At 43.0% G+C, this 25,698-nt stretch overlaps 1 protein-coding gene across 1 annotated transcript in view; it reads right to left on the bottom strand.

Annotated features, from left to right (window-relative positions):
- The window catches only part of LOC8053961 (enhancer of polycomb homolog 1), a 98,276-nt gene extending 74,623 nt beyond the window's left edge, over positions 1-23,653 (bottom strand). The window contains exon 1 of the mRNA XM_029973895.3: positions 23,235-23,653. Within this exon, the coding sequence (XP_029829755.3) occupies positions 23,235-23,387 (153 nt within the window). The 5' untranslated portion in view covers positions 23,388-23,653. The remainder of the gene's footprint in view (positions 1-23,234) is intronic.
- Positions 23,654-25,698: the final 2,045 nt, after the last annotated feature.

The following is a 25,698-nucleotide window of genomic DNA, read 5'->3' as shown; positions in this document are numbered from 1 at the left end:
TGCTCACATGCTTGTGAGCACGTGAGTGTGTGAGCTCACGAGCAAGAGCACGTGCACCCGACGGCAGACGGACATGGCTAGCCCCTAAGGAGCTTCCGCCCCTAAAATTAATTTTCTCTTTCAGTGCATGTAGAAGAAACAGAAGAAACCAGCTTGCCTGCACTCTTGCTTTAGTAAACATTACTCGTGTCCAAACCAGAGAGTATGTTTCCTAAACATCCCCAAGTTGGATTGACATAATTTTGTGACATGACACAAACCTCAAGTGTTGTCATTTACTGGCCAACTGAAAGCATTCCAGGTAGCCCATAACCCCTAAAAGTAATTTGCCCACATCATTCTAATTGTAACCACACAATATGTAACCACAACAAAGCTCCAAATGTAAACTTCCAGTAAAACCTGCCAATGTCTAACCTATTAGCAAAGTATGATAAGAACATGGGACTGGTTTTCCCCAATTAATGTCCCCATATGTTCCTGGTTACTTAAAATTTATTGCAAATTTTAATTTATTGCATGTCAGCCTTCGTTCAGGGAGGAAGCTGCTGGCCCACACCAGCGACGTTCGGCTTAACATCTATGTATTTCCCATGAAGCCCGATCCGACCCTCAACTTGGATGAAAAAGGAAGTGCACCTTCAAAGTCGTGCAAGCCCATCGCCAGTTCAAGGAAATTCTGAGGCTTCCAAAACAAATGTCAAAACCTGAGAGGCACTTGCAAAGACTAGTAGAATGATGCCTTGGGGTTCATAGCAGAGCCTCACACACGACCTACAGTCTGATTTATGACTTGAAAAGTATATCTGATGCGCATGGGGAAACTATACCTTCCAGATGCCATATACTGCAAATTGCTACATTTTCCTAAGTACGTCACTTTTGCAAATTTCTCGCTTTTTAAAGATATTGCGAAAAATTTATCAATTGTGTACATCATTTCATAGTGACCAATATGTAGCACAACACACCCTACCACAAAATCCTGTAAACTTAGCTTCACAAATTTCTCAACTTGAAACCTATCGCAAAAAGAAAAAAAACGATGCATGAATTAGCATCCCATAACAAATCACTTAAAATAAAAATAAAAAAAAAACAACTTTTGTGTCTGCAAGATATTCTTGAAAATTACACATCACAAAATTCTTGAAATACTGAGCCTGCGAAAATAAAGTCGTCTACAGCATCATGCTTGCAAAATATTCCCGAAAATTGTGCTTTGCAAAATATCAAAGCCTACGAACATACAGTTGTTTTAGAGTACCTATGCATTTCACTTTTCCATTGTTATACAAAAACACAGCTCTTAAACTTAAAAATACCAAACGCCATGTGCCGCCAAAAGCGTAATACAAGCCAGACGAAAAGCTTAGCAAATGTCCAGGGGTGGTGGACCGGGAGGAGGCAACAAAACCACAGATAAACCACATTACGTGACCAGAACAGCCACCCGTTGGTACAACCCGCAGAGCTTCGCGGACTCTGCACACCCGTTCAGTGGGTGAATTTCGGGCACTGCAGTCAATCCGCTATTCGCAAGGTTCTTTGGTGATGCCCAAATATTCAGATAATCTAAAGGTAGGCAGACATCTACTTATCAGATTTTCTAAAGTTGCGTTAACGGCCTGACCAAAGCACTTCACAAATACCACCGTGTCCTAAGGCACAAAGGTCAACTGATAAGGGAACTTCAACAAGGATATTAGTGTTCTGGTTTCACTGTATCGCATACGGAGTCGAGTGCACTTTTAGTCATGTCCGGGTCTTGTCCCATTCACGCTGCAGCTGTCCATTTGTTAGGAACTGATCTGCCAGAATTTAGCGCAGGTGCAAAGCTGCAACTCATACTGTTATGATTGAAAACTAACCTCCCTGCCTTTGTATCACAATATTTATATACCTTGTGGTCCAGTTCAAATGAAATTTACATAAATGATCTGCCTTTACAATCTAACTACAAATATGTACATGGCTTTGGCATAGCCTAATTAGTTTGTTGATATTGAGTTTTATTTGCAAATATTATGGGAAAGATTAATACAAATCAAAATACTGAAATCAAAAAATAAACCTATAAAAACTGAAAGGCTTTTGCAATCCAATATGGTATAAATGAAAGCTCTAGATTTATTAAGCTCTTTTATGACATTTCTGAGTTTTCCAGTTTCAGTTATTAATTGCAGGAGGTATAAAAGGCATCTAAACAATACCTGCTGGCATTTTTAACATATTCATACCCCTTACTGGATACCTTACACATGCACTTATTAGAGAAAGAAGAAAATAATGAAGACTAGACATGTGCAAGTGGAGATACGACTCCCATAAATAGAATAGTGTGTAAATAGTTTTCTGAAATAATGGCAATAAACATGCACGGACTCATTTTACCATTTTCTGAAGTCAATATTTCAAAGTAAGACTTATTACACAAAAACCTTTCAGGATAACACAGTGATGTGATTAGCCCGAGTCATTTTTGGAGCAGCCAAAACTCCATTTTGCAACAGCAAAAAGTACTTTTGGAGCACATGCACAGACTTCAATTTTATTCATACCACTGTGAATATTATATGTTAAGATTGTTGTGTTGGCATATTTTACTAAAAGACATAACTACCTTACCCTTTCACTTTTGTGCATCCTTATGTTAGCATCAACTGCACAGCAGGTTTGATTTCCTCAAACACAAAATGGCTGTTTGATTGTACACAGAAACACTATACACCAACTCATGTTTACAAACAAACCGGAGCGCCCCTAGCGGACGCCACCGGCGCCGCGCATGCGCGGTGGATGGTGGGCAAGAAACCCGCCGTCGCCCATAAACAAACCATTGCATTGCGTTGTTTTCGGCGTCGGTGGGATTCCCCGTGCTCTTTTTCGCGTTGGAATTGTTGATTTTACGTCCTCGTAACAATCGCTGACTACTTGAGCGGCTTCAGCAAAATTAACGAGGCAAAACTTTGCGTGAATAATGTGACTTGCGGCGATTCATTTCACGTGGACGCCGCAGAATGGGCGCTAAAGCCTGACTCCCACGATGAGATTCTGCTCGCTGTTTTCAGTCGCGACGTAGCTCGGGCTGCAAAAGCGTGGACCCTAGCTGAGATGGTGGACGTCGATACTGAAAACCGCAAGTAGAATCGGGCATTACAAAATCGGTGATGGCCACTGATAACAATGATCAACATCTTGCATCTACTGTTTACACTTAGCCTACTTACCCCAACCAACCTTCAAAAGTGTTTCGAGGCCTGCACTTAGTTCTTATCGCAATTACCGGGTCAACGTTTGGTTTACGGGCCGCTGTTATTTGAACGCGCTGACGACAAAAAGCAGACAAGTTTGAAAGAGCAGACGACAGTTCGAACGCATGCGAAATGGAGTGCGGGCAAGAAGCACCGCGTCCCGCGTCCACAAACCTTTGGAATGTCACGTTGTCGGCGTCTGTGTGAGTCTGCACACTCTTTTTCGCGTTGGAATTGTCGAATCTACGTCCCCATAGCAATGTCTTGCCACTTTAATCGCCTGAGCGAAACTATCAAGGCTCGTTACACCGCTAAACTTTGCGTAAATAATTTGACGTGCGGCGATTCATTCGCATGAACACCACAGTATGGACGCCAAAACCACGATGAGAATCTAGATATTTTCGGTCGCGACGTCGCTCGTGCTGCAAAAGTGTAGAAGGTAGCGGCGATGATCAACGTCGATACTGAAATTCGGAAGCGGAAACAGACCAAGCGTAACAAGTTGGTGATGGCCACTGGTACCAATGATCAACATCTTGTATGTACTGTTTACATCGAGCCTACTTAAGTCGTTTGAGGTCTGCAATTATTTCTTATTGTAATCACCGGGTCAAAGTTTGGTCTGCGGGCCTCTTTCGTTTGAACGAGCAGACGACAAAAAGCAGACAAGTTGGAAAGAGCAGACGAAAGTTCGAACAATCAGGCGGCCGTGTGAATTTGAAGACGCACTGAACCCGCGGGTGGCCCGGACAACTTGGCGGTTTTCTCTCGTTCATGTTGGAACAAAACAAATACATCTGGCGACCACAAAGTGTTGCCCGCACAAGCAATCGTAGTTCGACAGCGTCTGGTTTACTTTTTTCACGGCTACTATACAAGTACTCGGACGAACGGAGCGGGCAGAACACACATGAAAACTGATCTCAAACCTTTCCAGACTCTTTTGGCACAGCCCCCGTCCCAGCATTTTGACGAGAACGCAGGTTTTTTGTCTGGTTTGTCCGAAAAGAACACAAGAATGCATGTTTCGCACGGCGACTTCTGCCCACCGCCCCAGACCGGAAGTGCGTCCGACGCGCCACCACCGCGGCGTGACGTAGGAGAGTTGAGTTGGTGTATATATGCATGGCAACAAGACGCTGGCTATTGTAGGTATGAAATAAAATATAAACCAAATAGTTTATTTTTCTGAAATAATGTTAGAATAAAGGAACCTTGAGCACACAAATTGATGCTTCATTTGAGTTCTGAAGGTTGTAATAAAAGTAAACTTACTTAATTCAGATTAAAAAAAAACTTTTGTTATTGGATTATGAACATAAATTATGTTTTATACGTAGAACTGCATAACAAAAATCGGCATGTGAATGATAAATATACTGTTTAAAAACAATCCAGCCAAACTGGCTAAGCTTATTCCCAAGCCTCTTTCAACTGCTTAATCTTATTTAGTTTTAATTCATTTTAATGACTGTACCTCAAACATGTATTACCTATATAAAGATGGTAACTAAACAAGACAGTTCAAATCAAGGATAAACCTATAGAGCAGTTCATATAAAGTTTCTCGCAAGTACCCTTGCTAACTATAGAATTGGAAAAAGATGTTGCCAAAACATTGCTGTATTTCATAAATAATAGCAACAGTCTTATTCAGAAATTTTTATTGCAAAGTAGAGTTGTTATATTAACACTCACCAAGTTCACTCCCTTTTTAATAAACCCAATCCCTGCCTGTTCAACATATCCCGCTTTGGGGGGAACGCTTTCCTCTTAGCATGCAGGCACACGGCAGCGAAGCAAGATGAGCAAAATCGCTATGCTTACTTCGCGGTTCTTTCACTGCAGTACAGAAGAGAGCGGTGAGAAGCATACTCAACAATGCTCTTACCCGCCAGGGCGGACTGCGAACATGACTTTATATTGCGAAAATTCAGAGTATAGTCAGTGTTTGACAGAGAGATCAAATTGAATAGTAGTTATTCGCAGCAATAATCAAAAATTTTGAAAATTTGCACAAGTCTGCCATAACATTCTGGATGCGTAAGGGGGACTCAGCTTTTCTATTTTCAGTATTCATAAAGTTAAATCAAGTTTTGGTGCAATGTTGGCGCAGATCCTTCATATTTTGGCTAAATGGAGCAGGGCCCTTTGGTGCAAATGGCACAGCAATCACATCACTGACAACACAAGCAATCTTCAAAAGCACAACTTCAAAAATGTGTTTCTTCTTAATTTTTTGCCTCAAAGAACAGTGTCTCCTCTTAAATGCCCACAATAAGCAAAGTGCTATTCATTATTCTTGGGTCTAAAGGGAGTATGCTGATTTTGTTTCAAATATTCTAAAAAAAATATAACAATATTATTTGCTATCCTCAAATGTTTTCAGGGAAGAATGAAGTGCCAAAGCCCCCCCCCCCCCCCCCCCCCTCTATCATACAGATTCTTACAATGAAGAACAACTTAGTATGTGCATCATACTATCCATAAAAAAGTGTTACTACTAAACATAAACAAATTAAGAAAATGATGGATGAAACAAGCAAGTGGACCAACAAATACATGTCCCCCCCCCCCCCCCCCCCCCCCCCTTGTCAGTGAAAAACATGCAAAATCTGGTCAAGCAGCCCCAAAACCACTTGGAGCCTTCAACTATAATTTTCATTTATCTCAAATTGCTGCTCCTTCTGAAACTTTGACAAACTAAAAACAAATATTTGGACATCATCCCTTTTAGGTCCCATGCACCGAGGTTATAAAAAAATGTAAAATACTGCAGAAGCGCCCACTAGTAACATTTCCCTTTCTTTAAGTTATATGTTAAGTGCCCAATTTGACCAGACAAGCACCCATGTCTAGGTTAACCCAGTTTTAAGTCAAAGTAGGGTGGGTGCTTCCCCAGTATTTTACAGTATACCCCTGTGCAGCATCCTATTTGGTAGTATCAGGCAGTAGCTTCATCATCCTTAAAAGTTACCACAGAAAAAAAAAAAAAAAGCATGTTGATACAGTAGCTTTAAATGGAAATTCAATGCTTCGCTATGCTGAATAATCCGTAATCAACTTGAGGGAATCCTTAGTACAGACTACATTTGGAAGTTTGTAGTGCCAGTTACTATTGGGCCAACAAGAATGAGTCATGTGGGACTGTGCCAACACCGTGCCTTTGTCGTCCGTCATAAATGATTTATCAGATTGGGCGAAAGCACCTCAGCTGCGTGGATCCTGGAGCATACAAAATAGGAACGAAGGTCACAGAATTGCCCTTACAGCCTGCAGCGTTGCACCTACAGTCCCAGGAAAAGCAACAATATGCTACACAAGAGTACAGCACCCAACACAGAGACATGGTTTCTTTCATTAATCATGGTTATAACCACAAAGGCAGCGTTAAGAATGTTGGGCATAATTTCATAATTACATTGTCAACTCTCATCAACCTTTTGCACGCTGCAAATTTTTAGGTCTCGAGCTAGGCCAACCACATTGGGGAGAGGCATTCCTGCAATTACAAAATATCAGTTCATCGATTTTCATTGCACAAGCCGTGCTGCGGAAAATTGCGAAGAGGCAGTGTAACATTTCATATTTTTGCACAGATTTGTTCACGGAAAGGCAAATACGGTAGATTCATTACGGGCCATAAATTTCCACCTTTCGTCTCAGCTCAGCAGGCGTGTGTCAGCTTTTTCCTTTCTCGCAGGTCCTAGTATACCTTTTATCAAGAATTTAAATAACCTACGAGGCTTTTAACCTCAAAATTTTTGTTTGCCTCACCTTCTCTCATACATACACTAACAGATATCCTTTACCTCAGCATGTACGGGTGGGTCAAGCATCATTTGATCTTTCTATTCTGTTTTAAGCTTTATTAGTGGGCTTACGTTTCCATGAACACCTTATTCCTATTGGTTTTTGTGCACCACATAACAGATTAAGATTTTGTTGGTGGGCGTGGCAAAAAAAAATAAGGCAGCATTGTTTACGCTCCAAAGCAAGTAGAACCCACCTGCATGTTTGTTTGTGTTGTTTATGACACTTGCAACATCATAGTTTCTACTACCTCTACAAAACACCTTAAATACAAGTATGTAGGTCAGGAAAGATATTGAATCATTAAAAATGACAAAAAAGAGCTTTATAGTCACGGACGACTTTACGGTGACAAGGATGCCTTGCAGTTGTTCTGCTCAGTACGAGCCTGAAGCTTTTCGAGGTGTCTCAAACATGCGTGCCAGCTCGAGGCTTACGCAATGCGAGAACATTGTAGGGAGCTTGCACAGGGGGCAGGCAGGGCAACAAAGACACCCCCTGTTGTTCTAAGGCAGCCAGTCACTAAGGAACCCTTTGAAACTATTGTTGATTTCACACTACCTGTGCTTTGGGTTAGTGATCAGATTGACCCGAGAAATTTTAAAGCAGCAAAGAGACCTTTTGCAGCACAAGCATTTACCTCATTCTCAAACCTTTGCAGTGCTACTGTATTTTCTGGTTCGTAAGCTGCACCTTTGTAGCATAAGTTGCACCCATATACATACCTGCCAACCTGTGAACTTTCGAATTCGTGAAACTCTCGCCGCCGCCGGGAGGGGGGGGGGGGGGGGTTTAAGCGAAGCGATGTGCAGCTTAATGTCAGCCTTGCCACCGTGCGAAACGCTTACATCACACGTGCACGTGTTACAGAATCCAAACTTCTCTCCCTTTTTATATGGCACGAGGCACGGGAATTCCGACGTGTAGGACTTCATGAACACCTGAAAGTACCTCTTTTGAGGTTTGGAGTTCGCCATTGCGCCGCGAAGCCACCGCGACCAGGGAAATGCTACGATTACATGTGCAACAAACACAGACGCCGCACTTCTCGCCTCGAAACTGGCCGAAACAGAGACACCCAACTGGCCCAACCACGTCTGGACACGCCGAACCAACGTGCGCCGCCGAACACACGAACAAAGGCTTTGGGCTTTGGATTGATTTTGGATCCGTGGCCACCAGAGAGGCGGATAGTAAAAACTACGACGCTGCCGTAGACGGTACCTATCGCCCTCTTGTGGCGGTGCAAGATACCGCCAGCAACAATTATACAAAAAAAAAAAGGTAATATTTTTTTAATATAATTTGTTGTTGTTTTTTGTAAAATTTGAAGCAAGATTCGTAAAATCGTAAAATTAGTCCCAATTCGTACATTTTGCGAAAAATTCGGAAGAGTTGGCAGGTATGCATATATTTGTACGGTCAGTGCATAGTGATTGCACTGAAAAAACCCCGTGTGTGTATTATGATCTTGATATATGCGCAAGCAAGAGCAAGTTTCAATATTTTTGTCAACGAATCGAACGAGATATATGACCCTTGTGGCAAATTTTCGAACTTGAGGTCCGCATGTAAGTTGCACCATTGCATAAGATGCACCGACGGAAATTGGGGGAAAAAATAAATGTGACTTATACACCGAGAAATATATGTTTGTTAATAGAACCATAAGATCGTGCCTTCTTTGCTTTCCCACTCCTCTGCAAGCAATGATTAGCATCCACTGCATAGCAGACAGTTGGATTAACTGAAATGCTCGACTAGCTGCTTAGTTGTGCTTCGAAGCACCCAGCACGGCAGCAAGAATAGTTACACAAGAGTCCCACTTTTAGTTTGAAAAGCCCCATTGCAGTCGTCACTTTTGAACACTTTTTAGCTGATGAAGGACATAGCACAAACGTCTGTGAATGATGATTTAAATGTATGAAATCAAATGCAAATAAAATAGTATACTTCACTGATATCCTGCTAAAATAAAAAGTTCACAGTACAAAATTGGCTGTCTAGTCACAATTCTGAAGGTTACAAAATACTGCACTTTTTAATTTACTTAACAAAGCTATTGTTACATAAATACATGCATCAATGGCTTTTAACATGTAGAGCCTTACGGCGATGCAGAAATCGGCAAGAGGGTGATAAATATGAATTTCTGAAAACTTCATCTCAACTTAGGGATTTTCCCTAGCTTTGACTCATCCACAGCTAGGGCTTATTTAGTTTTAAGTCAACTTTCACTGGTTGCACCCTCGAAGAGTAAGAGGCCTCCCAAGTTTTGAGCAGTGCCTCTGACAACCACTATACAATATTTTTAGATCATGTTTCGGCCGCGCGTCTTCACGCTCGCTTATATCGCTCACGAAAGCTAAGCTGGCAGGATTACACCAGTTGATATAAATCCGTCAGCATGCATGGACAGACACTAACAAATGCTTGTACACAATTGTAGCTCGAACATAATCGGAGCTATGGTACCACTTTATGCCAACAATGTGTGGCCACTTCTTGCAGAGAGCTCTTACGCCCTCCTCGCGAACAGAGCAAGCCCATAAGGTAGGATACTGAACAGCTGTGCCCTTGAGGATAAGTGGAAGACTACGCCCATGTGAACAACAACAATGTATGCGTTTCTGATGCAGCGCTTGGCCGGGGCTTGTGTTCCATCGGTGAAGCACAAACTGAGCGCAAGTCCCCAACCAAACGCAGACGAGGCACTCGCGTCCAATCTGCGCGCCCAAAGTCGCTCGAAGAAGCTGATGTAGACAGTCGTCCACGGAGCATTGTGTCGAGTAAACCCTGAGCTTTGTGGAAAAACAAGTTGGACAAAGCGAGCACCGCAGTTTGAAGTCCTCACCAATATGAGTAGTACTTAAATGAGGAATTCGACACGAAAATTAGACTGGTATGCTGTCCAGCTACACCTGATCCAAGGCTGTTTAGAAATTCTATCACCATACCCAAGGATCCTTCCTCGTATCTCAATCCTGAATTAACAAAATTGTGACCAGTGATGCACAGAACTGATCAAATTATTGCTGTCTAATTATAAGATATCTGCGGTTTCATTTTGAAGATTTTACTGAAAGGTACGGTCGTCACATCGATAATCACCAAGTTTCTTTTTTTCAATATTTGGCACGTGTATGCATGCACCGTCCCACACTGGAGGAGTGCTTTACCTCTAAGCCTGCAGCTGCCGCAGCGAAGCAAAATAAGCAGGATTGCGATGTCTCTCCCTTAGCTGTTGCCTCTCCGCAGTACACTGACGCTTAGTGACAAACACGCTTAATGCAGCTAGCTACCCATCCGAACAGGCACACAAACACTTGGGAATACTGCAGAACTTTTGAGTATGGTCGGTGTTCGATACAAAAATCAATATAAGTAGTGTGTTATGCAAAGAGACAATCAAAAGTTTTGAAAAATTGCACAAGCCCACTGCAACGATCCAGATCTGTAACGGGGTCAGAGGTGTTAATTTCAGTACCGAGAAAGTGAAATCGCACTTGATGCGAATTCTGCACATCTTTGCGAAATGTAGCATAACGTAGCATGGAGAGCCCCTTGAGTGCAGTTTGGCAGAGCAATCAAATCTATATTTGATACCTGATGGCCCCCTTTCATCACCCAATTAGGCGACTAACATATTGTAAAATCCTGAGCAAGCGTCCTCAAAATTTGGAGATAATCATGTAAAACTGGGGGATAGGCGCTCCTTAGGTTAACAGTATGTAAAGATACATTTCCTTTGTGTATCTTCCAAAGGTTACAAAATGGAGGGGTGAGCACTTATTGTAGAATGGGAGGATGCTCAGTATTTTACAGCAGTCAAGACCCTTCTTGGGGGAAGAGAGAATGTCGGGCACTTATCTGCTACTGCATGTGCATGCAGGTTTCAAGGTTGCTTAAAGGATCTTAACACACTCAATGCAGTTTCCTTCAAGACTGATTGTGTGTGACATCAAAACATTTTCAGTAACCCCCCCCCCCCCCCCCCCCCAAAAGTGTTGTGTTGTATGTTAGCTGTTTCTTTAAATCCCCTGTGACTCGGAATTCGATTCATCCGAGGCTATATTGAGGAAAAATACAATCGAGCAGTGTTGTTTTCCCATATAACAATTGAAATTGTAGAAGTAGGCCCAAGGTACTGTCAATGTGGCATAATGCAAACAATTGAGAGCATTCCATTTTTTTTTTTTTTTTTCGGGGTGATTTTTTACATTATAAAATAATTAAGTGTTTCCTTGATAGCCCCAAAAACAAAAAAACAAAAACAAAAAAAAAACTTTCATGGGCATTATACTAAATGGAAAAATAGCCTCTGATTCTGTGAGTATTAGCGATGGAGCGAAACTTTCTCAGAAACAGGTTTCGGGCCCAAAACCCGAGTTTTGCAAAGTTTTGTAAGAGCGGCCAAAGCTCCACTGCTTCAGGTAGGTTTGGATAGTTTCAGGGCACAGCCAGACTACAGGCGTGAGAATTACAACTTTTTCTAACGAGAAATCTTATGAACCACATAAAATAATGACCCCTGACCTCCCCAGGCTTTTCCCGAGTATTTTGATAAAATTCCCTGACCATTACATAAGAAAATGCAGAAGACGGGGTTGCAGCAGCTGCTCCTATTAAATCTGGCAAATCAGGTAGTGGCTTATGCTGCAAGGTGATGCCTCGTGCAACTGTCACTTGTTGCCAAAATGATCCCCGCCACCGTACACCACCCCTGCTTTGTTGCATGTCACTGTGCCTCGCCCACGTCACGTCATTTTCTCCGACTTAACTAATCTTCTGATGATTTCCCCGACAGTTCCCTGAAAATTCCCAGACTTTTCCAGGTGCTTTGAAATTTCCTGACAACTCCAAGCTTTCAAGATTTTCCAGGTTGGTAAACACCCTGAATAAAAATACAAGCTTCAATAAAATAAGTCGCTCTCAATGGAATTTTGGATAAGTAAACAAGGGAACCACGACAGTCAAAGTAGTTTTGATTTCACAACCACCATATATTAGAAAACATGCAATCAAAGCCTTGCAATTTGAGGACAGACCCGACAAACATTGTCCCCTGCATTCACCCGAAGGAGTGCTTTTTGTCGAGAAGAAAATCAGCGGCAAGATCGACGTTCAAGTTATTCCTTTCATCATATTATGTGTCTGTATTCATGACGTCAAAACAGAAGAAAGGATTGGAAGCGACGGAGCACCACATCATCACGTAACCAACAGACTAGACAAGACCGACGTCCATGGCGATTGATCGGTGACTTCTAATTAAATAAATGCAGTGCACCAAGTCTAAGACACTCTCCCTGTCACATTTTTAATAGGTTGTCTGGAATATGCAACACAATGTTTCACATCTGGTGCCTTGAATTGCGCATGTTTCCCCAAGTTTGAATTTGTTAAGGAAAGAATAAAAGAATGAAGGCTTTCATTTCATAAATTTCACAGGTTTGGAGGCAGAAAGACACCCATATTCACTGTGCTGATGGCCAATAGTTACAATAGCAATACTAGAAAATGTAATCAACCACCAATCAACCAGTACAAACCTGAACCCAGCTAGCAGCTGTTTTAAGATTCCACACATTTCTTTAGAAGTGCTACGACCCATAATTCCCCCAAAATTTAGTATTTTACTTTTGTCATGCTAATCTGTCACTGGACAAAAAGAAAAAAAAAACATTACAGGAAGACATTTAAGACTGCTTTCGTCTAGGAAGGCGAAAGCATTATAGTCCAGCGAGAGAAATGTTTTCGAGTAATGTTTCTACATGTATTAAAGTTTCGAACGACGTCCTAGAGATCGACACCAAGTATGGTGTTAGGACGACCTCTAGGACGGCGCCTAAGATGATGCCAAGGACAACCTCTCAGACGACTTCTAGGACGACTCATAGAGGACGACGTCTACGATAACCTCTAGAATGACCTCAAGGACGACGCCTAGAGGACGACGCCTAGGACGATTTCAAAGACGGCGCCACCCTTGAGCTTATGATTGAGCGGCACGTGTCTGATGACATATTTTCATGGCCATCTTTCGGGTATGACAACGCCGCTTTTTCGCGCACTGGGACAAGTAAGGTTTTCACCTTAAAAGAACATAATAAATTTAAGGCAAACCCTCCCAAAATGCTGAAACTGCCATAATTTTATCACAAAGGTTTGGAACTTTCCCAAACAGCCTGAGACCGAACACCAAGTGTCTTGCCCCATCGCTAGTGAAGATTCAGGAAGTTGGGTACAACATCACAAATCAGAAAAGAAAGAGGAGGAAGAGGAAGCCAGCATATCCAGTCTTGATAAGTGATTTTAGTGTTCAAGGAACTGTTTCATCCGGGTAAAAAGTGTGATTTCTGAATACCTGATTCAACTGAAAATATAAAAGCGATACAATAATGACAAAAAATGTTGTCAGTAGCCTTTTAAAGGGACCATGTAAGACTTTCCCACCCCCTTGGTAGCTTAGAAACAAAAAAACAAAAGCTGCCTTAGCCACAGTAACCCATGCTACTTGTGTAGCAACGGGATCAGCAAGGAGTATTTATTCGAGCTCTGCACGAAGCCGGGCCTACCCGAAAACCCAAACTCGGCACAGAACGAGGGCCGGGCCGGGTAGCACCGAATGTTTCTCGGTTCGGTCTGGGCACGGGCCGGGTAGCACGGATTCTTTCCGGGCCCATGCCGGGCTCGCGCAATGGTGTAGCACACTTTCTAAAACGCTGAGAAGAAAACGCTAGCGCATTGATCGTTTAGATTTGAAAGAAACAAAAAAAAACATAAGTGCCATCTCGCTAGGATGCCACTAAAATAATCTTAGAAATAAGGAAAGCTTATTTATGCTAAGCCCGAAAGAAGATACAGAGAATCCTTGAGATTCCATCAGCATAGTGGGACAGCTGCCGGCAGGCAAGAAAACGAAGGCAATCCGGTCACAGGGGACAGTATGACTGTCTTCCCCTTTCCTTTTCAAACTTTTGAAGAAAAAAAGGCCCTCTTGCTAACAAAGATAAGCATGTTTTATATTTGTGTAAGATTTCTAATGTTTACCACGTGACAGTGATATGACAGCGTCTTTTATGAAAGTTAGTAAACAAATCAAATGCAGCAACTCCTCCTCAAGGCACCTTTGAATTTAAGAGATGAGGCAGGCCTCGGCCTCTCATTGGGCCTGGCCCAGGCCGGGCCCCAAAAAGTAGGACCGCACAGTGCTCTTGTATTTATTAATACTATGTGGTTGGCCATGCCCGGACACACAAAAAAGCAAAGTGCAGACTGTGCTACTGACATACCCTAGTGAATTGACCTAAATCTATTCAATACAAGCACTGGCAGATTCTACACAATCTGTAAATATGTCTCAGCCCGCCCAGCCTATCCCATAACAACATGTTGGCATCCCACCTCTGTATCCACTTTTGTTGCCCATTAATTTTTTTTTTTTTTCATTTGTCCTAGTATTTACTGTGGGGACAGGTCAAGAACGAAGTGGAAGCTTCTCCCACCTTTTTCCACCTTAGCAGAGTGACCGCTGCAGAGGAGGCGACCTCCTCTGCAGCCTTCAATCTGCTAAAGTGGAAAGGGGTAGGCGGAGCTTCCACTTTACTCTTAACCTGTCACCAACTATAGTGATGCACTATAACAGTATCCACTGGGTTTCCATCCTGTCATAAAGAAAAAAATCATCAGATTTTTGCTACAAGCCAACTGCCACTGCCAGATTCAGAATTAAAGCTTGTGAATAGCAGTGTGGATCTGACAAATGGGCCCTGTATTTGGTAGAGCTTTGTTTTATGAAGCCTCACTATGTTGGTATTAAAGAATAAACAATGTCACAGCCACAGAAATGGTTTAGATAGAGGTGACAAAATTTCAGCTTTACAAAGACTGATCAATTTTACACTGCGACTTATACAAGTCATAGAAGTACGCTCTTTTTGTCTTGGTTTTCAGCATTAACTTCTAAAATCAGCTTATAATCGGGTGATAGCAAATGACTGATCTATTTGCCTTCTAAACTGGCCATCTTTTAAATATTTTAGTTTCTAAGACATTAGAACTTTTCGGTTTTGTTAAAATGCCTAGGAGCCATTAGAAACTGCCCCCTCCAGCAGTCAGTGAAGAATTTGTGTTAGGTCAATAAACAGCAAATTAATAAAAACTGCATCATAGCAATAAAAATTAATTGTGCTTGTCGCTCACTGTAAATGTCTCTGGCAGAGCCCCACAACTAAGCTGACATTCAAAATCAGCGTTTCGCCATCTCCCAGAGTCGAGAGTTCAGAACCCTGATTATATTCCAGGCTATGGCGCCATGGCATCCAAGCAACTGATGAGACGGAAGCAATGCTCCCACACAAAAGTGAGGAGGCACTGACTACCACTGGGCTTTGTAATTCGATGGGCTCATTCAGCATATTAAAATGAGTTGCTACATGTATGTTCTGTCGGAAAATAGAACCTGCCTTGCTCACTAACAGTATTAAAAAGTTGATAATGACCTAGACTTTGTTTGTAGTCTCATACAAAAATCCAACAAACCTACAAAATGCAACTTTTGGCAGCATTTGTGAGCAATGAGGGTAATATCCAAGAGTGGCACCGGGAGCGATCTGCAACTTCATAAGAGAAGTTCTGAACTTCATCCGAATACTGAACATCTTTATGAATGGCACAGGTTAAAACAGTACCGAGCAGCTTTTGTAGTATGAACAACAGTGCCCCTGTTTCTTTCACTCCAAAATGCCTAGTAAACATTTGAAACCCCGATTGCACCCCTTGTGATATCTTTCTAAAATTGGTAAGCTGCAATTTTTTTTTTCTGTGTGCAAACTAACATTGATAAGCATATAAGAATGTTTTCAGTTCCACTCCTTTTGGTGACTGCTAATCAAGAATGTATGTCTTAACATGTTTTGTTAATAATCTTACTGAGGCTCTTTTGCCTAGAATTTGTGAATTTAAGAGTCAACCTTAGCACGTACAAAGAAAAACTAACACTTTGTTACAAATTTATTCCCAACCAATTTAGAAAAAGATACAGGACCAGATACTGCAGTAAGTGAAAATGTGTGCTTAGATGCCTACTAGCCCCGACTCACAGGAAAAAAAACAGGCAAGCAACGCTGCTCCTTTTTCAAATGACTCAGTCAAGATAACACGTCTAGGATGGCCAGATAATCCTAACCCAGGGCCACACCCCGAAGATACTGTAGGTTGGAGCAAATGCTAATTTCCCTTAATCCTTTGTGCAACAAACAGAAGTCCCAAGAGAAAGAATCAACTTATCAACAGGGCCTCTTAGACAAATTGGACACCCAGAAGCTACTATTCGACTGTTTTCTTTGCCCACTGGGCTATTTTTTTCTATACCTTTGTCAAACATGTAGTGAGCTTACACTCAGTAACCATTGTTCTCACAGCACCGCTAAGGATAGTACCAGTACAGTGGGCATGCACAGAAGGGTCATACAAGGCACAGCCAAGCTGACCATCCCCATGAAGGGATGGACCAATTAGACATCCTGTTTTTATGGAACTGCTGTCTGCATGACCAACAGACATTACAATTACAGTGTGCACCATCCTCGTCCTAAGCGATCACTTGAACTCACCGGCCTAACATCATTGTTTGCGAAATAGAGGGCTTCCACTATAAATTTACTAAAACATGTTTAGAGATTCATCCTTTTTTTTTTGTTGTTTTTCGTCACTCCTGTTACATATTCTTATCAAACATTAACAAAATGGTCATTTTTAACTCGCCAGAAGACACTGCTTGTCAGATTGTTTGTGAAGAGGAGAACCCTCAAGACATCTGATTATCTGATCGAAACCAAAACAAGAGCTCAGCAAGCCCTAAAATTCAATAGGCCCCTAAAGGTTTATTAGGCAACAATATTACGGTGAATGGTATATGCATGGTGATAAAGGATTGTTTTATAACACTGTCCTATCGTTACACCCCTGCATGAATAAAATCTCGTAAAAAAAATGTTTGAAATGCATCCATACACTGCTGAGCCCTCATCCATAGATTTGTTGCCTCCGCTCCCGTATTTCCTGTGCACATCATAACAGCAGCCCTGTCTATGTTCCTCCCGTAATCCACGCAATTACATTATATTTTAGGCCCAACCACACTTTCACTTTGCTATGTCTAGAAAAAATTCTATTGCACTTCTGCAACAAAATTATACATGAAGACTATCTCAATCTCATGCCTGTCTCTCTAGCAGCACAGAAAGAAAGAAAGAAAAATGTGGACATTAAGTGTAGAAACGGTGGCTGACACAGGAAGCATCACGTGGGCAAACCGCCGGTAGAACAAATATCAGTAAATTACAATGAATAAAATCAATGAAGCAAGAAGCAGATTCATCTTTATCATTCTTGAAACTAAGAGTTGATATGACATCTGATGTTTATGCCTGTTCAGTATCAAGCACCAACTATATTACTTCAAAAACCAGCTTGACACCCCCCCCCCCCCCCTTCTATTACATATTAGACCCTTCCATCTGTTTTGCACTCCCTGGCGGTAGGGTTACCAACTCTTCAAAGAAGGAAGTCGGGACAAGGGCATGTAGCCAGGACTTTGATTGGGGAGGGGAAGGGGGGGGCACCCATGACAAAATCCTGTATGAGGGGGAGTGGGGAGAGGAGGCCCCAGCAAAAGGGAAGGTTTCAGGGGGGGGGGGAAGGTGCGGCCCCCTTGATACGTCGTGCCTGCGGGGGCGGGGGGGGGGGGGGGGGGGGGGGGGAGTGCAGGGTGCATTGCAAGGGACGGGAAGGGAGATACAAAGGGGCTTATACAAATGATGATGGTGATAACAGGCACCCGCTGCAATTTCCTGCTTGCCATTGCTCTTGCATCCAAGTGGCTAAAGCCTCGCAGTCAACGCTAGACACCGCAGCATTGCTTCGGCGTACGTTGGATCACATATAAGATTTCTAACTGGACTGTCTGGACCAAATCAGGGGCGTATACCTTTCCCAAAGGAACGATGCGGGACTCGGGACGCTTTATGAAAAGTCGGGACAGTCCCGCGAAATCCGGGACCCTACCTGACAGTGGCTTTTCAAATCTACAAGCGGGTGCTGGGGCTGACCACTGTCAACCCATGTCGAGTGTTTCAAGTGCACGTGTCTCCGCTCGGACGCTGACACTACTATGAAGATGCTTTTTTGTTGCTGCGTGTCATGTTACTCTGTACAGAAACTGGAGCGAACAATAATAACAAAGACAAGGTGAGAAAATATGTTTCCCGAATCAGTCTGAACAGTGAAATCCTACCACTTTGAGGGGCAAGGAAATGCGCACTAAACTCGCAAGTATGCACCACGGGAACCTAGAATGCGCTACTTTGAAGGGGAAAATATTTGTAGGACATTTATTGCTGTTGTACATGACTGAAAATGTGTTCTGCTTAGTGTAGCTGGCCACCACTGTCACAACAGAACCTTCCAATGCACCTGCAAGCAAACACACACCCATAACAATACCCATATTGTGCTGCAACAACAATATTGCCAGTCCCATGACTAGCATCATTAACATAAGAAAAATTTAAGCATGACCTTAATTCTAGTAAACCCTGGTGCAGGGTATTCTTTCAGATCTGGTTGTGTGCAAGGAAACGCTGCCGTAAAACGCATTGAGTTCAACAGAACGCAATTTTGTGCCTTTCATTAAGAAAGGCACGAGACTGTGGGTACACGATACAAAAGCTACAAAAACGGTTAATTTAGTGTGTGTAACTCACAGTAATCGCTAACGCAAAATTGGGAATTCACCCACAAAGAAACAAATTGGCACCACAACCAGTGATTGCTTGAGGTAGCTTTCAGTGACAAATTTGTAGCTATGCAACTGTTTACTGTCGCTTGTCTTCGAGACGGTTATTTAGTCTATTAGTAAGTGATTGTTAAGAACAGCCAGACTCCTATTCGGTAGGAGACCATTGGCAGCAGTGTTATCTGCATTCGCTATGGCAACAGCCAGCATAGTCACGGCGGTGCACTTTACAAACTGCATTGCCTGTTGTACTTCCTGGCATAGTCAAACAAGGCGTATCAGGGCTGTCAGCAGCATTTTCGGAAAGGGTCCATTTGCCCAGGAAAGCGAGATTTTCTGCCCAACAAAACAAGGGGCTATGTTGCTACAGCATAATTGTATTTTACAGATATCCAGTGTTTCATAGCCCTGCCGCTCTGCACAGCTGCGGGAGCCCACCCACATATCCACATTTGATCCAGCATCCACAGAATGAGCTTTATGCCTACCTGAGCCCCCCCTTTTACTGCAGATATTCGCAGTGAACTTATAGGTATGCAGGTGTCTACAAAATACAAGACCATTTTGCCACTGAACAAGCCACTAGAAAACAATTCACACTACAGAACAATTAAATTGGTTGGAATGCACAGTTGCAAGAAGTGCATAACTGAAAATGTCCTCTGGTTAGTCGACTAAACCCTGACTGAGGGACATGAAAAACTATGTGTGAAGTCAGCATAGTCAGACAATGCTTGCAGCATTAACTTGGCATCCACATCATTGCATCTCAGCAAGTTAACATATGCAACATTAGCAGAAGTAGAATCGCCAGTATGCTGCTTCGCCAGTGCCACAATGCAAAATGGGAAAGTGCTGTATGACTAGACATACAAATCCCACCTGCACCACTGATTTGACTGAGACAACATAAGCTGCAATGCAAGGAAACTACATTCAAATGTATGGCATTTGCATTTTTTAAAATGGCATACCTGCCAACCTAGAAACATGACAATTCAGGAGACTGCCATGCCGAGGGGGGGAATTTTTTTTTTAGTTTGACAGGAAATCTTGTGAAGAGGTACTCTGCGCGGATCACACTGTCTTCGCAGTTGTTTTGGGGGGAACTGCCGTTGGTGCCCTGCCCTTTTGTGGCAAGAGACATAGTTCTGATGCTTTTGTGAAGCGATGTGCATCTTGATGTTGCCCTTGCCGCCGTGTGAAATGCTAACATTACAGGCGAACGTGGTAGAAAATTCATACTTGTTAGCTTTCCGCGAATGACAAAGCACGGAAACTCAGTTGTGTATGATCTCAGAAATACTTGCAAGTACTTCATGGCTTTTGAAAGCGCCATCAATCGTTCCAACTAAACTTGGAGAAACAGAGAGTAGTTTGGCGCTCCGCAATTCACTCGACCTGACAAAGCCAACCCACGATCATATAAGCCATGTTTCCCAAAAGCACTAAGGAGTAGGGAGACAAATTGCAATAACGGCGAAACTATTAAGGTACTCAAGAACAGCGTCCAGCAAACCATGCGCCTCATCTCGAGAATCGCAAACCGTCAATCCGGAATGAAAGAAGCCAACCTGATCCGCCTGGTTCAAGCTTTCGTAATTAATCGCATCGTGTATGTGGCCCTGTATCTCTGCACCCAAGTCTCGGAGCGAGAGAAAATAGATGGAATTATCAGAAGACTGTATAAACAGGCACGCCTTCTCCATCAGAACGGCTAATGACAAGTTATTAGCCCCTAGTGTATATAATACACTAGGTGAACTCATAGAGGCCCACACAATAGTACAATACGAACGACTAACACAGAGTAACGGGCAGACACATAATCAGAAAGCTAGATATCAAATATGAATCCCAATACGGCACAAAGGTGAACATCCCGCACGATATTCGAAGACACGTAAAAGTAAATCCACTGCCGAGAAACATGCATCCCAATTATCATAAAGAATGATGAGCAGTAAATGCGCTAAGGCTATAGAAAAGAGATTTCAGGACTTTCTGAAAGTGGTCTACGTCGACGCAGCCAAATATGCAGCTCACCGCGGTGCGTCTATAGTAGCGGTAGACGCAGACAGTGACACTCGAACATGCGGCACTCTGTGTTAGTGATGCCAAAGTCGGTGAGGAGTCGGCTATCGCACTAGCGATAGCATCTACAAATTGCAAATATGTAGTTAGCAACTTGAAAGCTGCAATTCTAAATTTTGCAAGGGGGTTCATATCACCGAAGGCACAAAGGATCCTGGCTAACCATCGCGATCAGCGGGCAGTCCAACTCATCTGGGCACCCGCACACCCCTCTCTCCCCGGCAACGAGGCGGCTCACACTACAGCTCGAGGACTTACATGTCGAGCTATGAAGCCGCCGTTGCTAGGGTCGAGAGCGGACCGCATTGTTAAATATCAGGAAATTGCTGGCCATTACAGATTGGGTAGAATATGGCATCCCCCGCACTCAATAAGAAGCGAGCGGTGACCTGGCATCTCCTACAAACTAAGACCTACCCAAACCCGGTGGCTTACAGTCATTACTACCCGGGTCAGTATGCAAACATGTGTAGGGAATGAAATCAAAGGGCAGACCTACCACACATTTTATAGGCTTGCCCACAGGCGAACCTTAAAGGTCACAGAATAACTACTTCGGAGCAGTGGGAGACCGTGCTGCTCAGCGCAGACCCAGATGACTAACTCTGGGTCGTCCAGCAAGCGGAAGACACCGCCAGGGCCCAAGGGCTCCTGGCCGCCGCCTAAGCAGGGACACCCCCGTAGCCGTTGGATTCCTTAATAAAGTTTATTCTCTCTCTCTCTCTCTCTCTCCATTCTAAAAACAAAAACCCTGCGTCCATTCCACCATCATCTTTTTCGGTTTGGGACCCATTTCCAGACTGGTCCTAACACTGAAGTGGCTAACCTGTGAGGGGCAATCACATTGAATGTGCCCAAACATAAAAAAGAAATTTCTGTTGAAACAGTGCCAAAGCACAAAGCTGTGATTTCATTCGGGGAAATACATATGGTAGAAGCAAAACGCAGGGCAACAACCTAGCCAGAATTCGGATAAGGAGAAATTGAATGTATACCAGGAGCAGTTGCCTGGCCAGTTATCAAAATTACTTAACCAAAAACCTGCATTAATTGCTAAATTCGGACTTGCACCTGGACAGCAAATATACTGAGTTATGAGCTCATAAAATCCATAAGAATTTCCACACTGGCCACCATGTCATATATTGGTGATGAAAAGGTTGAAGTTCCCTCTCTGAATCCTGACTGCTCCTCTGAATGTACTGCTACTGTACGCGGGATTTTAGCCAAAACAACTGAAGTGAAAAAGAGATGGTGTCGTCATAAAACCACACGTGCACAGGAGACACACACATGATAACACACACACAAGGCAGTACACTCACAGCAAGCAAATGACATAAAATGCAACTATACTAGCGTAAACAGGACAATAAAATAAGCTTAGGCAAAAGTAACTAAAATAAACATTACAATGTAGTAGGTGTGCATAAATACTGTGGCCACTTTAAAAACAGCACGTTTCCATCTGGGTTCAACCAGCACAGAATCACACAATGTTCCAGTACCGTAACCTCCAAAAATGCCCAAGTAAATGCGAAATTTGGAAAATATTAAGTTTGTCTACCATTTAAAGTAGAAATATGAGCACCCTAACGAATCCTCTAAACCTTCCATTAAATCCAGAATAGAATTGGTAAGGAATGTTACGTCCAAACAATTTACTAGTGATCCATCTCAAATGTAACAACACATCACATCTCACATTCACGCAATTATTTCTGCAGTTCGACTATTTCTACACAACAACAATGTAATTGAATGCTTATTTCATAAACAGGATGTAAACGAGAAATTTTCAAGCCAATCGTTCCTCTAACTCGCACATGTCTGTCAAAACAGGCCTTTACGCTCGGTACTTCAAAGAGAGACAAACGGATCTAACACACGCAAATAAACATAAGAAATAACCCAATCACACAACAAATAAGGGCGCATTAAATTACGTCTTTCAGCACCGAGGATCACATAAAAGCGGTGTTTTTAGCAGCTCAGACGCTACTCGAACAAGCATGGTAAACAGATGCATACGGAGCAAGAATGCGTCACTAGCGCGAATCGACGTCTGTTTGTAAACACAAAGCGCGGCAAACGATCCCAAATAACTTCACCACACCGCGATCGGAGCTTTAAAGAGCGCTTTAACACTTTGTGACAGCGAAATATCGCGAAACGTGCGCAGCAAAACACGGAGTGCGATTTAACCACCCGCCATTGCATCGCAACGACCAATCAGGTTGGAGAATGGATTCTTTGTGAAATATACTCACACATTCTTCTTCTTTTTCCATTCCCGTGGGCATTTGAGGAACAGCTCGGTTGATCGCAGCAAAATCCGGAAGATCTGGTATTTCCTCGGACCGATAGATGGGCATTGGCTTGGAGGCGTCCAGCGCCCGGGCGCGGAACGATAGCTTGCTCATCCTTGCGAGTGGTTCTTAGTCCTCGTACGAGAACCACGAGGCCACACGGTTGCAAGGCCGAAAGCAGTCCAAAAAACCCGTATAAACGGGTTTTTATGGCTCAATTAGAAAGAGTAGAGTTTCTAAATTTAGTCCATGGTGAAGCTGGGTATCTCACCTCCATGAAGAAAGCATATTAAGCGCTTTACTCGAAGGTATAGAGGAAATTTTTCAAAGAGCATCATGGCGGACGACAGCCATGCAATCCCATCAACCTCCTCGAAGTTGACGATGCACGTAGTGACATCTGTTACACTAAATGGAAACTACAAATCTTTCTTCTCCGAGTTTTATTAGAATTTCTTCGGCGAATTCTTCGTTGCAAGCGCGTTAAAGTAGTTACAGATTTTAATTTTTATCAATATAGATTGCTTTAGGGGCAAATTTTTAGAGTTTGAAGAGTTCTATACCGCCGAATTTCTTTACAAAAAGTTTCATCGCGTACACACCGTCGCTCGTCAAGAGGGAAAATTGATTATTCGCTCAATAAAACACAACGAGGCAAACTGGAAACTTCGAGTGAGACTACACAGACTCACGTATATCCTACTCGTAATTTACGGTGCGAGCAAAATTCGTCGGACGTCGACTTTTTCTACCGCGCGCTGAAGAGACCGTGGGCTTGGAGGTTTTTTTTTCACGGTGGCGCCATCTGTGAAATGCGAGGCGAAGCACGCGCGAGAATGCTGGGGAATGCGCGGCGGCTCGGGCTCCTGCCCTCGCAACGAGCGAACGTTGTTGGCGATAAAGGCGTAGTTGCTCAACTTCACCGAGAAGGCAGCGAGGCCTTTCTTTGATAGATCCTCCGCACCTTCTCTTTGTAAGAAAATGTATCAATACCAGGCGTCGCGCTCAAACTTATCCCGACGCATTTCGCTCCTTGGTGACCTCGGACGGCCGCTCTGTCCGCACCCTGCCTAATGCGCACTTGCGCCGCCGAGTTCCTTTGCTTTGAACAAAACTTTTTCTGACGCGCAGCCCACGTTCTCTCTTTCCCTTCTCTTTCACCCCCTCTCTCTTTCACTCGATTTTTGACGCTCCTCCATATATTTCTTTTATTCCGCAAAGGTGGTAAAAGTACACTCATCCGGAACCGTTGGCATTATTATTATTATTATTACTATTATTATTATTATTGTAATAACAATAATAATAAACAGGCTGGCATTTTTATTACGATAGCAAACAAATATGTGAGACGCATTGCATTTTGTCAAATACCTTTATAGTTATAACTGACGTGGCAGAACTTTGTACTTTTCATGTCTCTTTATGACACGAGGCTTGCACGTGACATTACAATTTTACGCCAAGTTGTGCTCGAGTGTGCTCCGAGTCCCGTCCGGGAAAGCCTGCAATCCGCACACTTTTTATGCAGATTTTTGTTCCAAATGTCCAATGACAGGGTTGCACTAAAATAGCGATGATGCCTTCCCTATAGGAGGCAACATCAGTGGGTAGAGCAAATCCAAGGGCCCATCTTAACACAGTTCTATATATCACAGTTACTCTGTACCGCTCATGATGGTCCCCACGTGGAAAGCAAAAAAGTCTAATGAATTTGTTTTGTTTGTTGCGTAAAGTCGGCGCACCTATTTTAGTCGTGAGGACTCCCGGCGTCTGAAGTATTTTTGCGTAAATGAATTTTTTTTTTTTTTTTTACAAATTGACATGTCTAGTTGACTATTTGATACACTCGGTTGATTTGTGAGACACGTATTCTTTGACTACTTTGGCAACAATAACTGTTGTACCGTCGTGCAGGCCACTTCTTGGTTGTTGACGGGCAATGTATAAACTATATATCTCTACATATTAAAGTGTTGACTGCCTTTCGGCTGGTCGGCTGCATATGTCTTGCGCACGCGCGACATATGCAGCCGAGAAAGTTGTCGGGCATACGGAGATAATGTTTCTAATGCCAATGCTCGATTGTATAACTAAATGTATGGCGCAAGAAAGTGTTTTCCTGACCTGAAAAGATTAGCTTTTTCAATGCTAAATAATTTCAAGCGTGACTGCTGCGTGACTGTTTTGTGTTTTCCCAAACGGCCTGTATGTTGACAGAGAGAGAGAGGCGATGAAGAAAGGGAATTCGACGTGTTGTTGACTGAGCTCTCGAAACACGCGTGACACGGTCGACTAAAAGGCCCGAGTGGGTCGATCATTCGAACAGCACGCTTTCGCGCAGTTGGAACAGGAGCAGCTAGGGCGATCCAGGCGGCCAGCACAGCGAGGGGTCGTCGGTGTGTAGTGTTCTCCATGATTCATG

This window comes from Ixodes scapularis, unplaced genomic scaffold (genome assembly GCF_016920785.2).
Source record: "Ixodes scapularis isolate PalLabHiFi unplaced genomic scaffold, ASM1692078v2 PGA_scaffold0__279_contigs__length_252992795, whole genome shotgun sequence".
Taxonomy (NCBI): domain Eukaryota; kingdom Metazoa; phylum Arthropoda; class Arachnida; order Ixodida; family Ixodidae; genus Ixodes; species Ixodes scapularis.
This window is presented reverse-complemented; position numbering and strand designations above follow the sequence as displayed.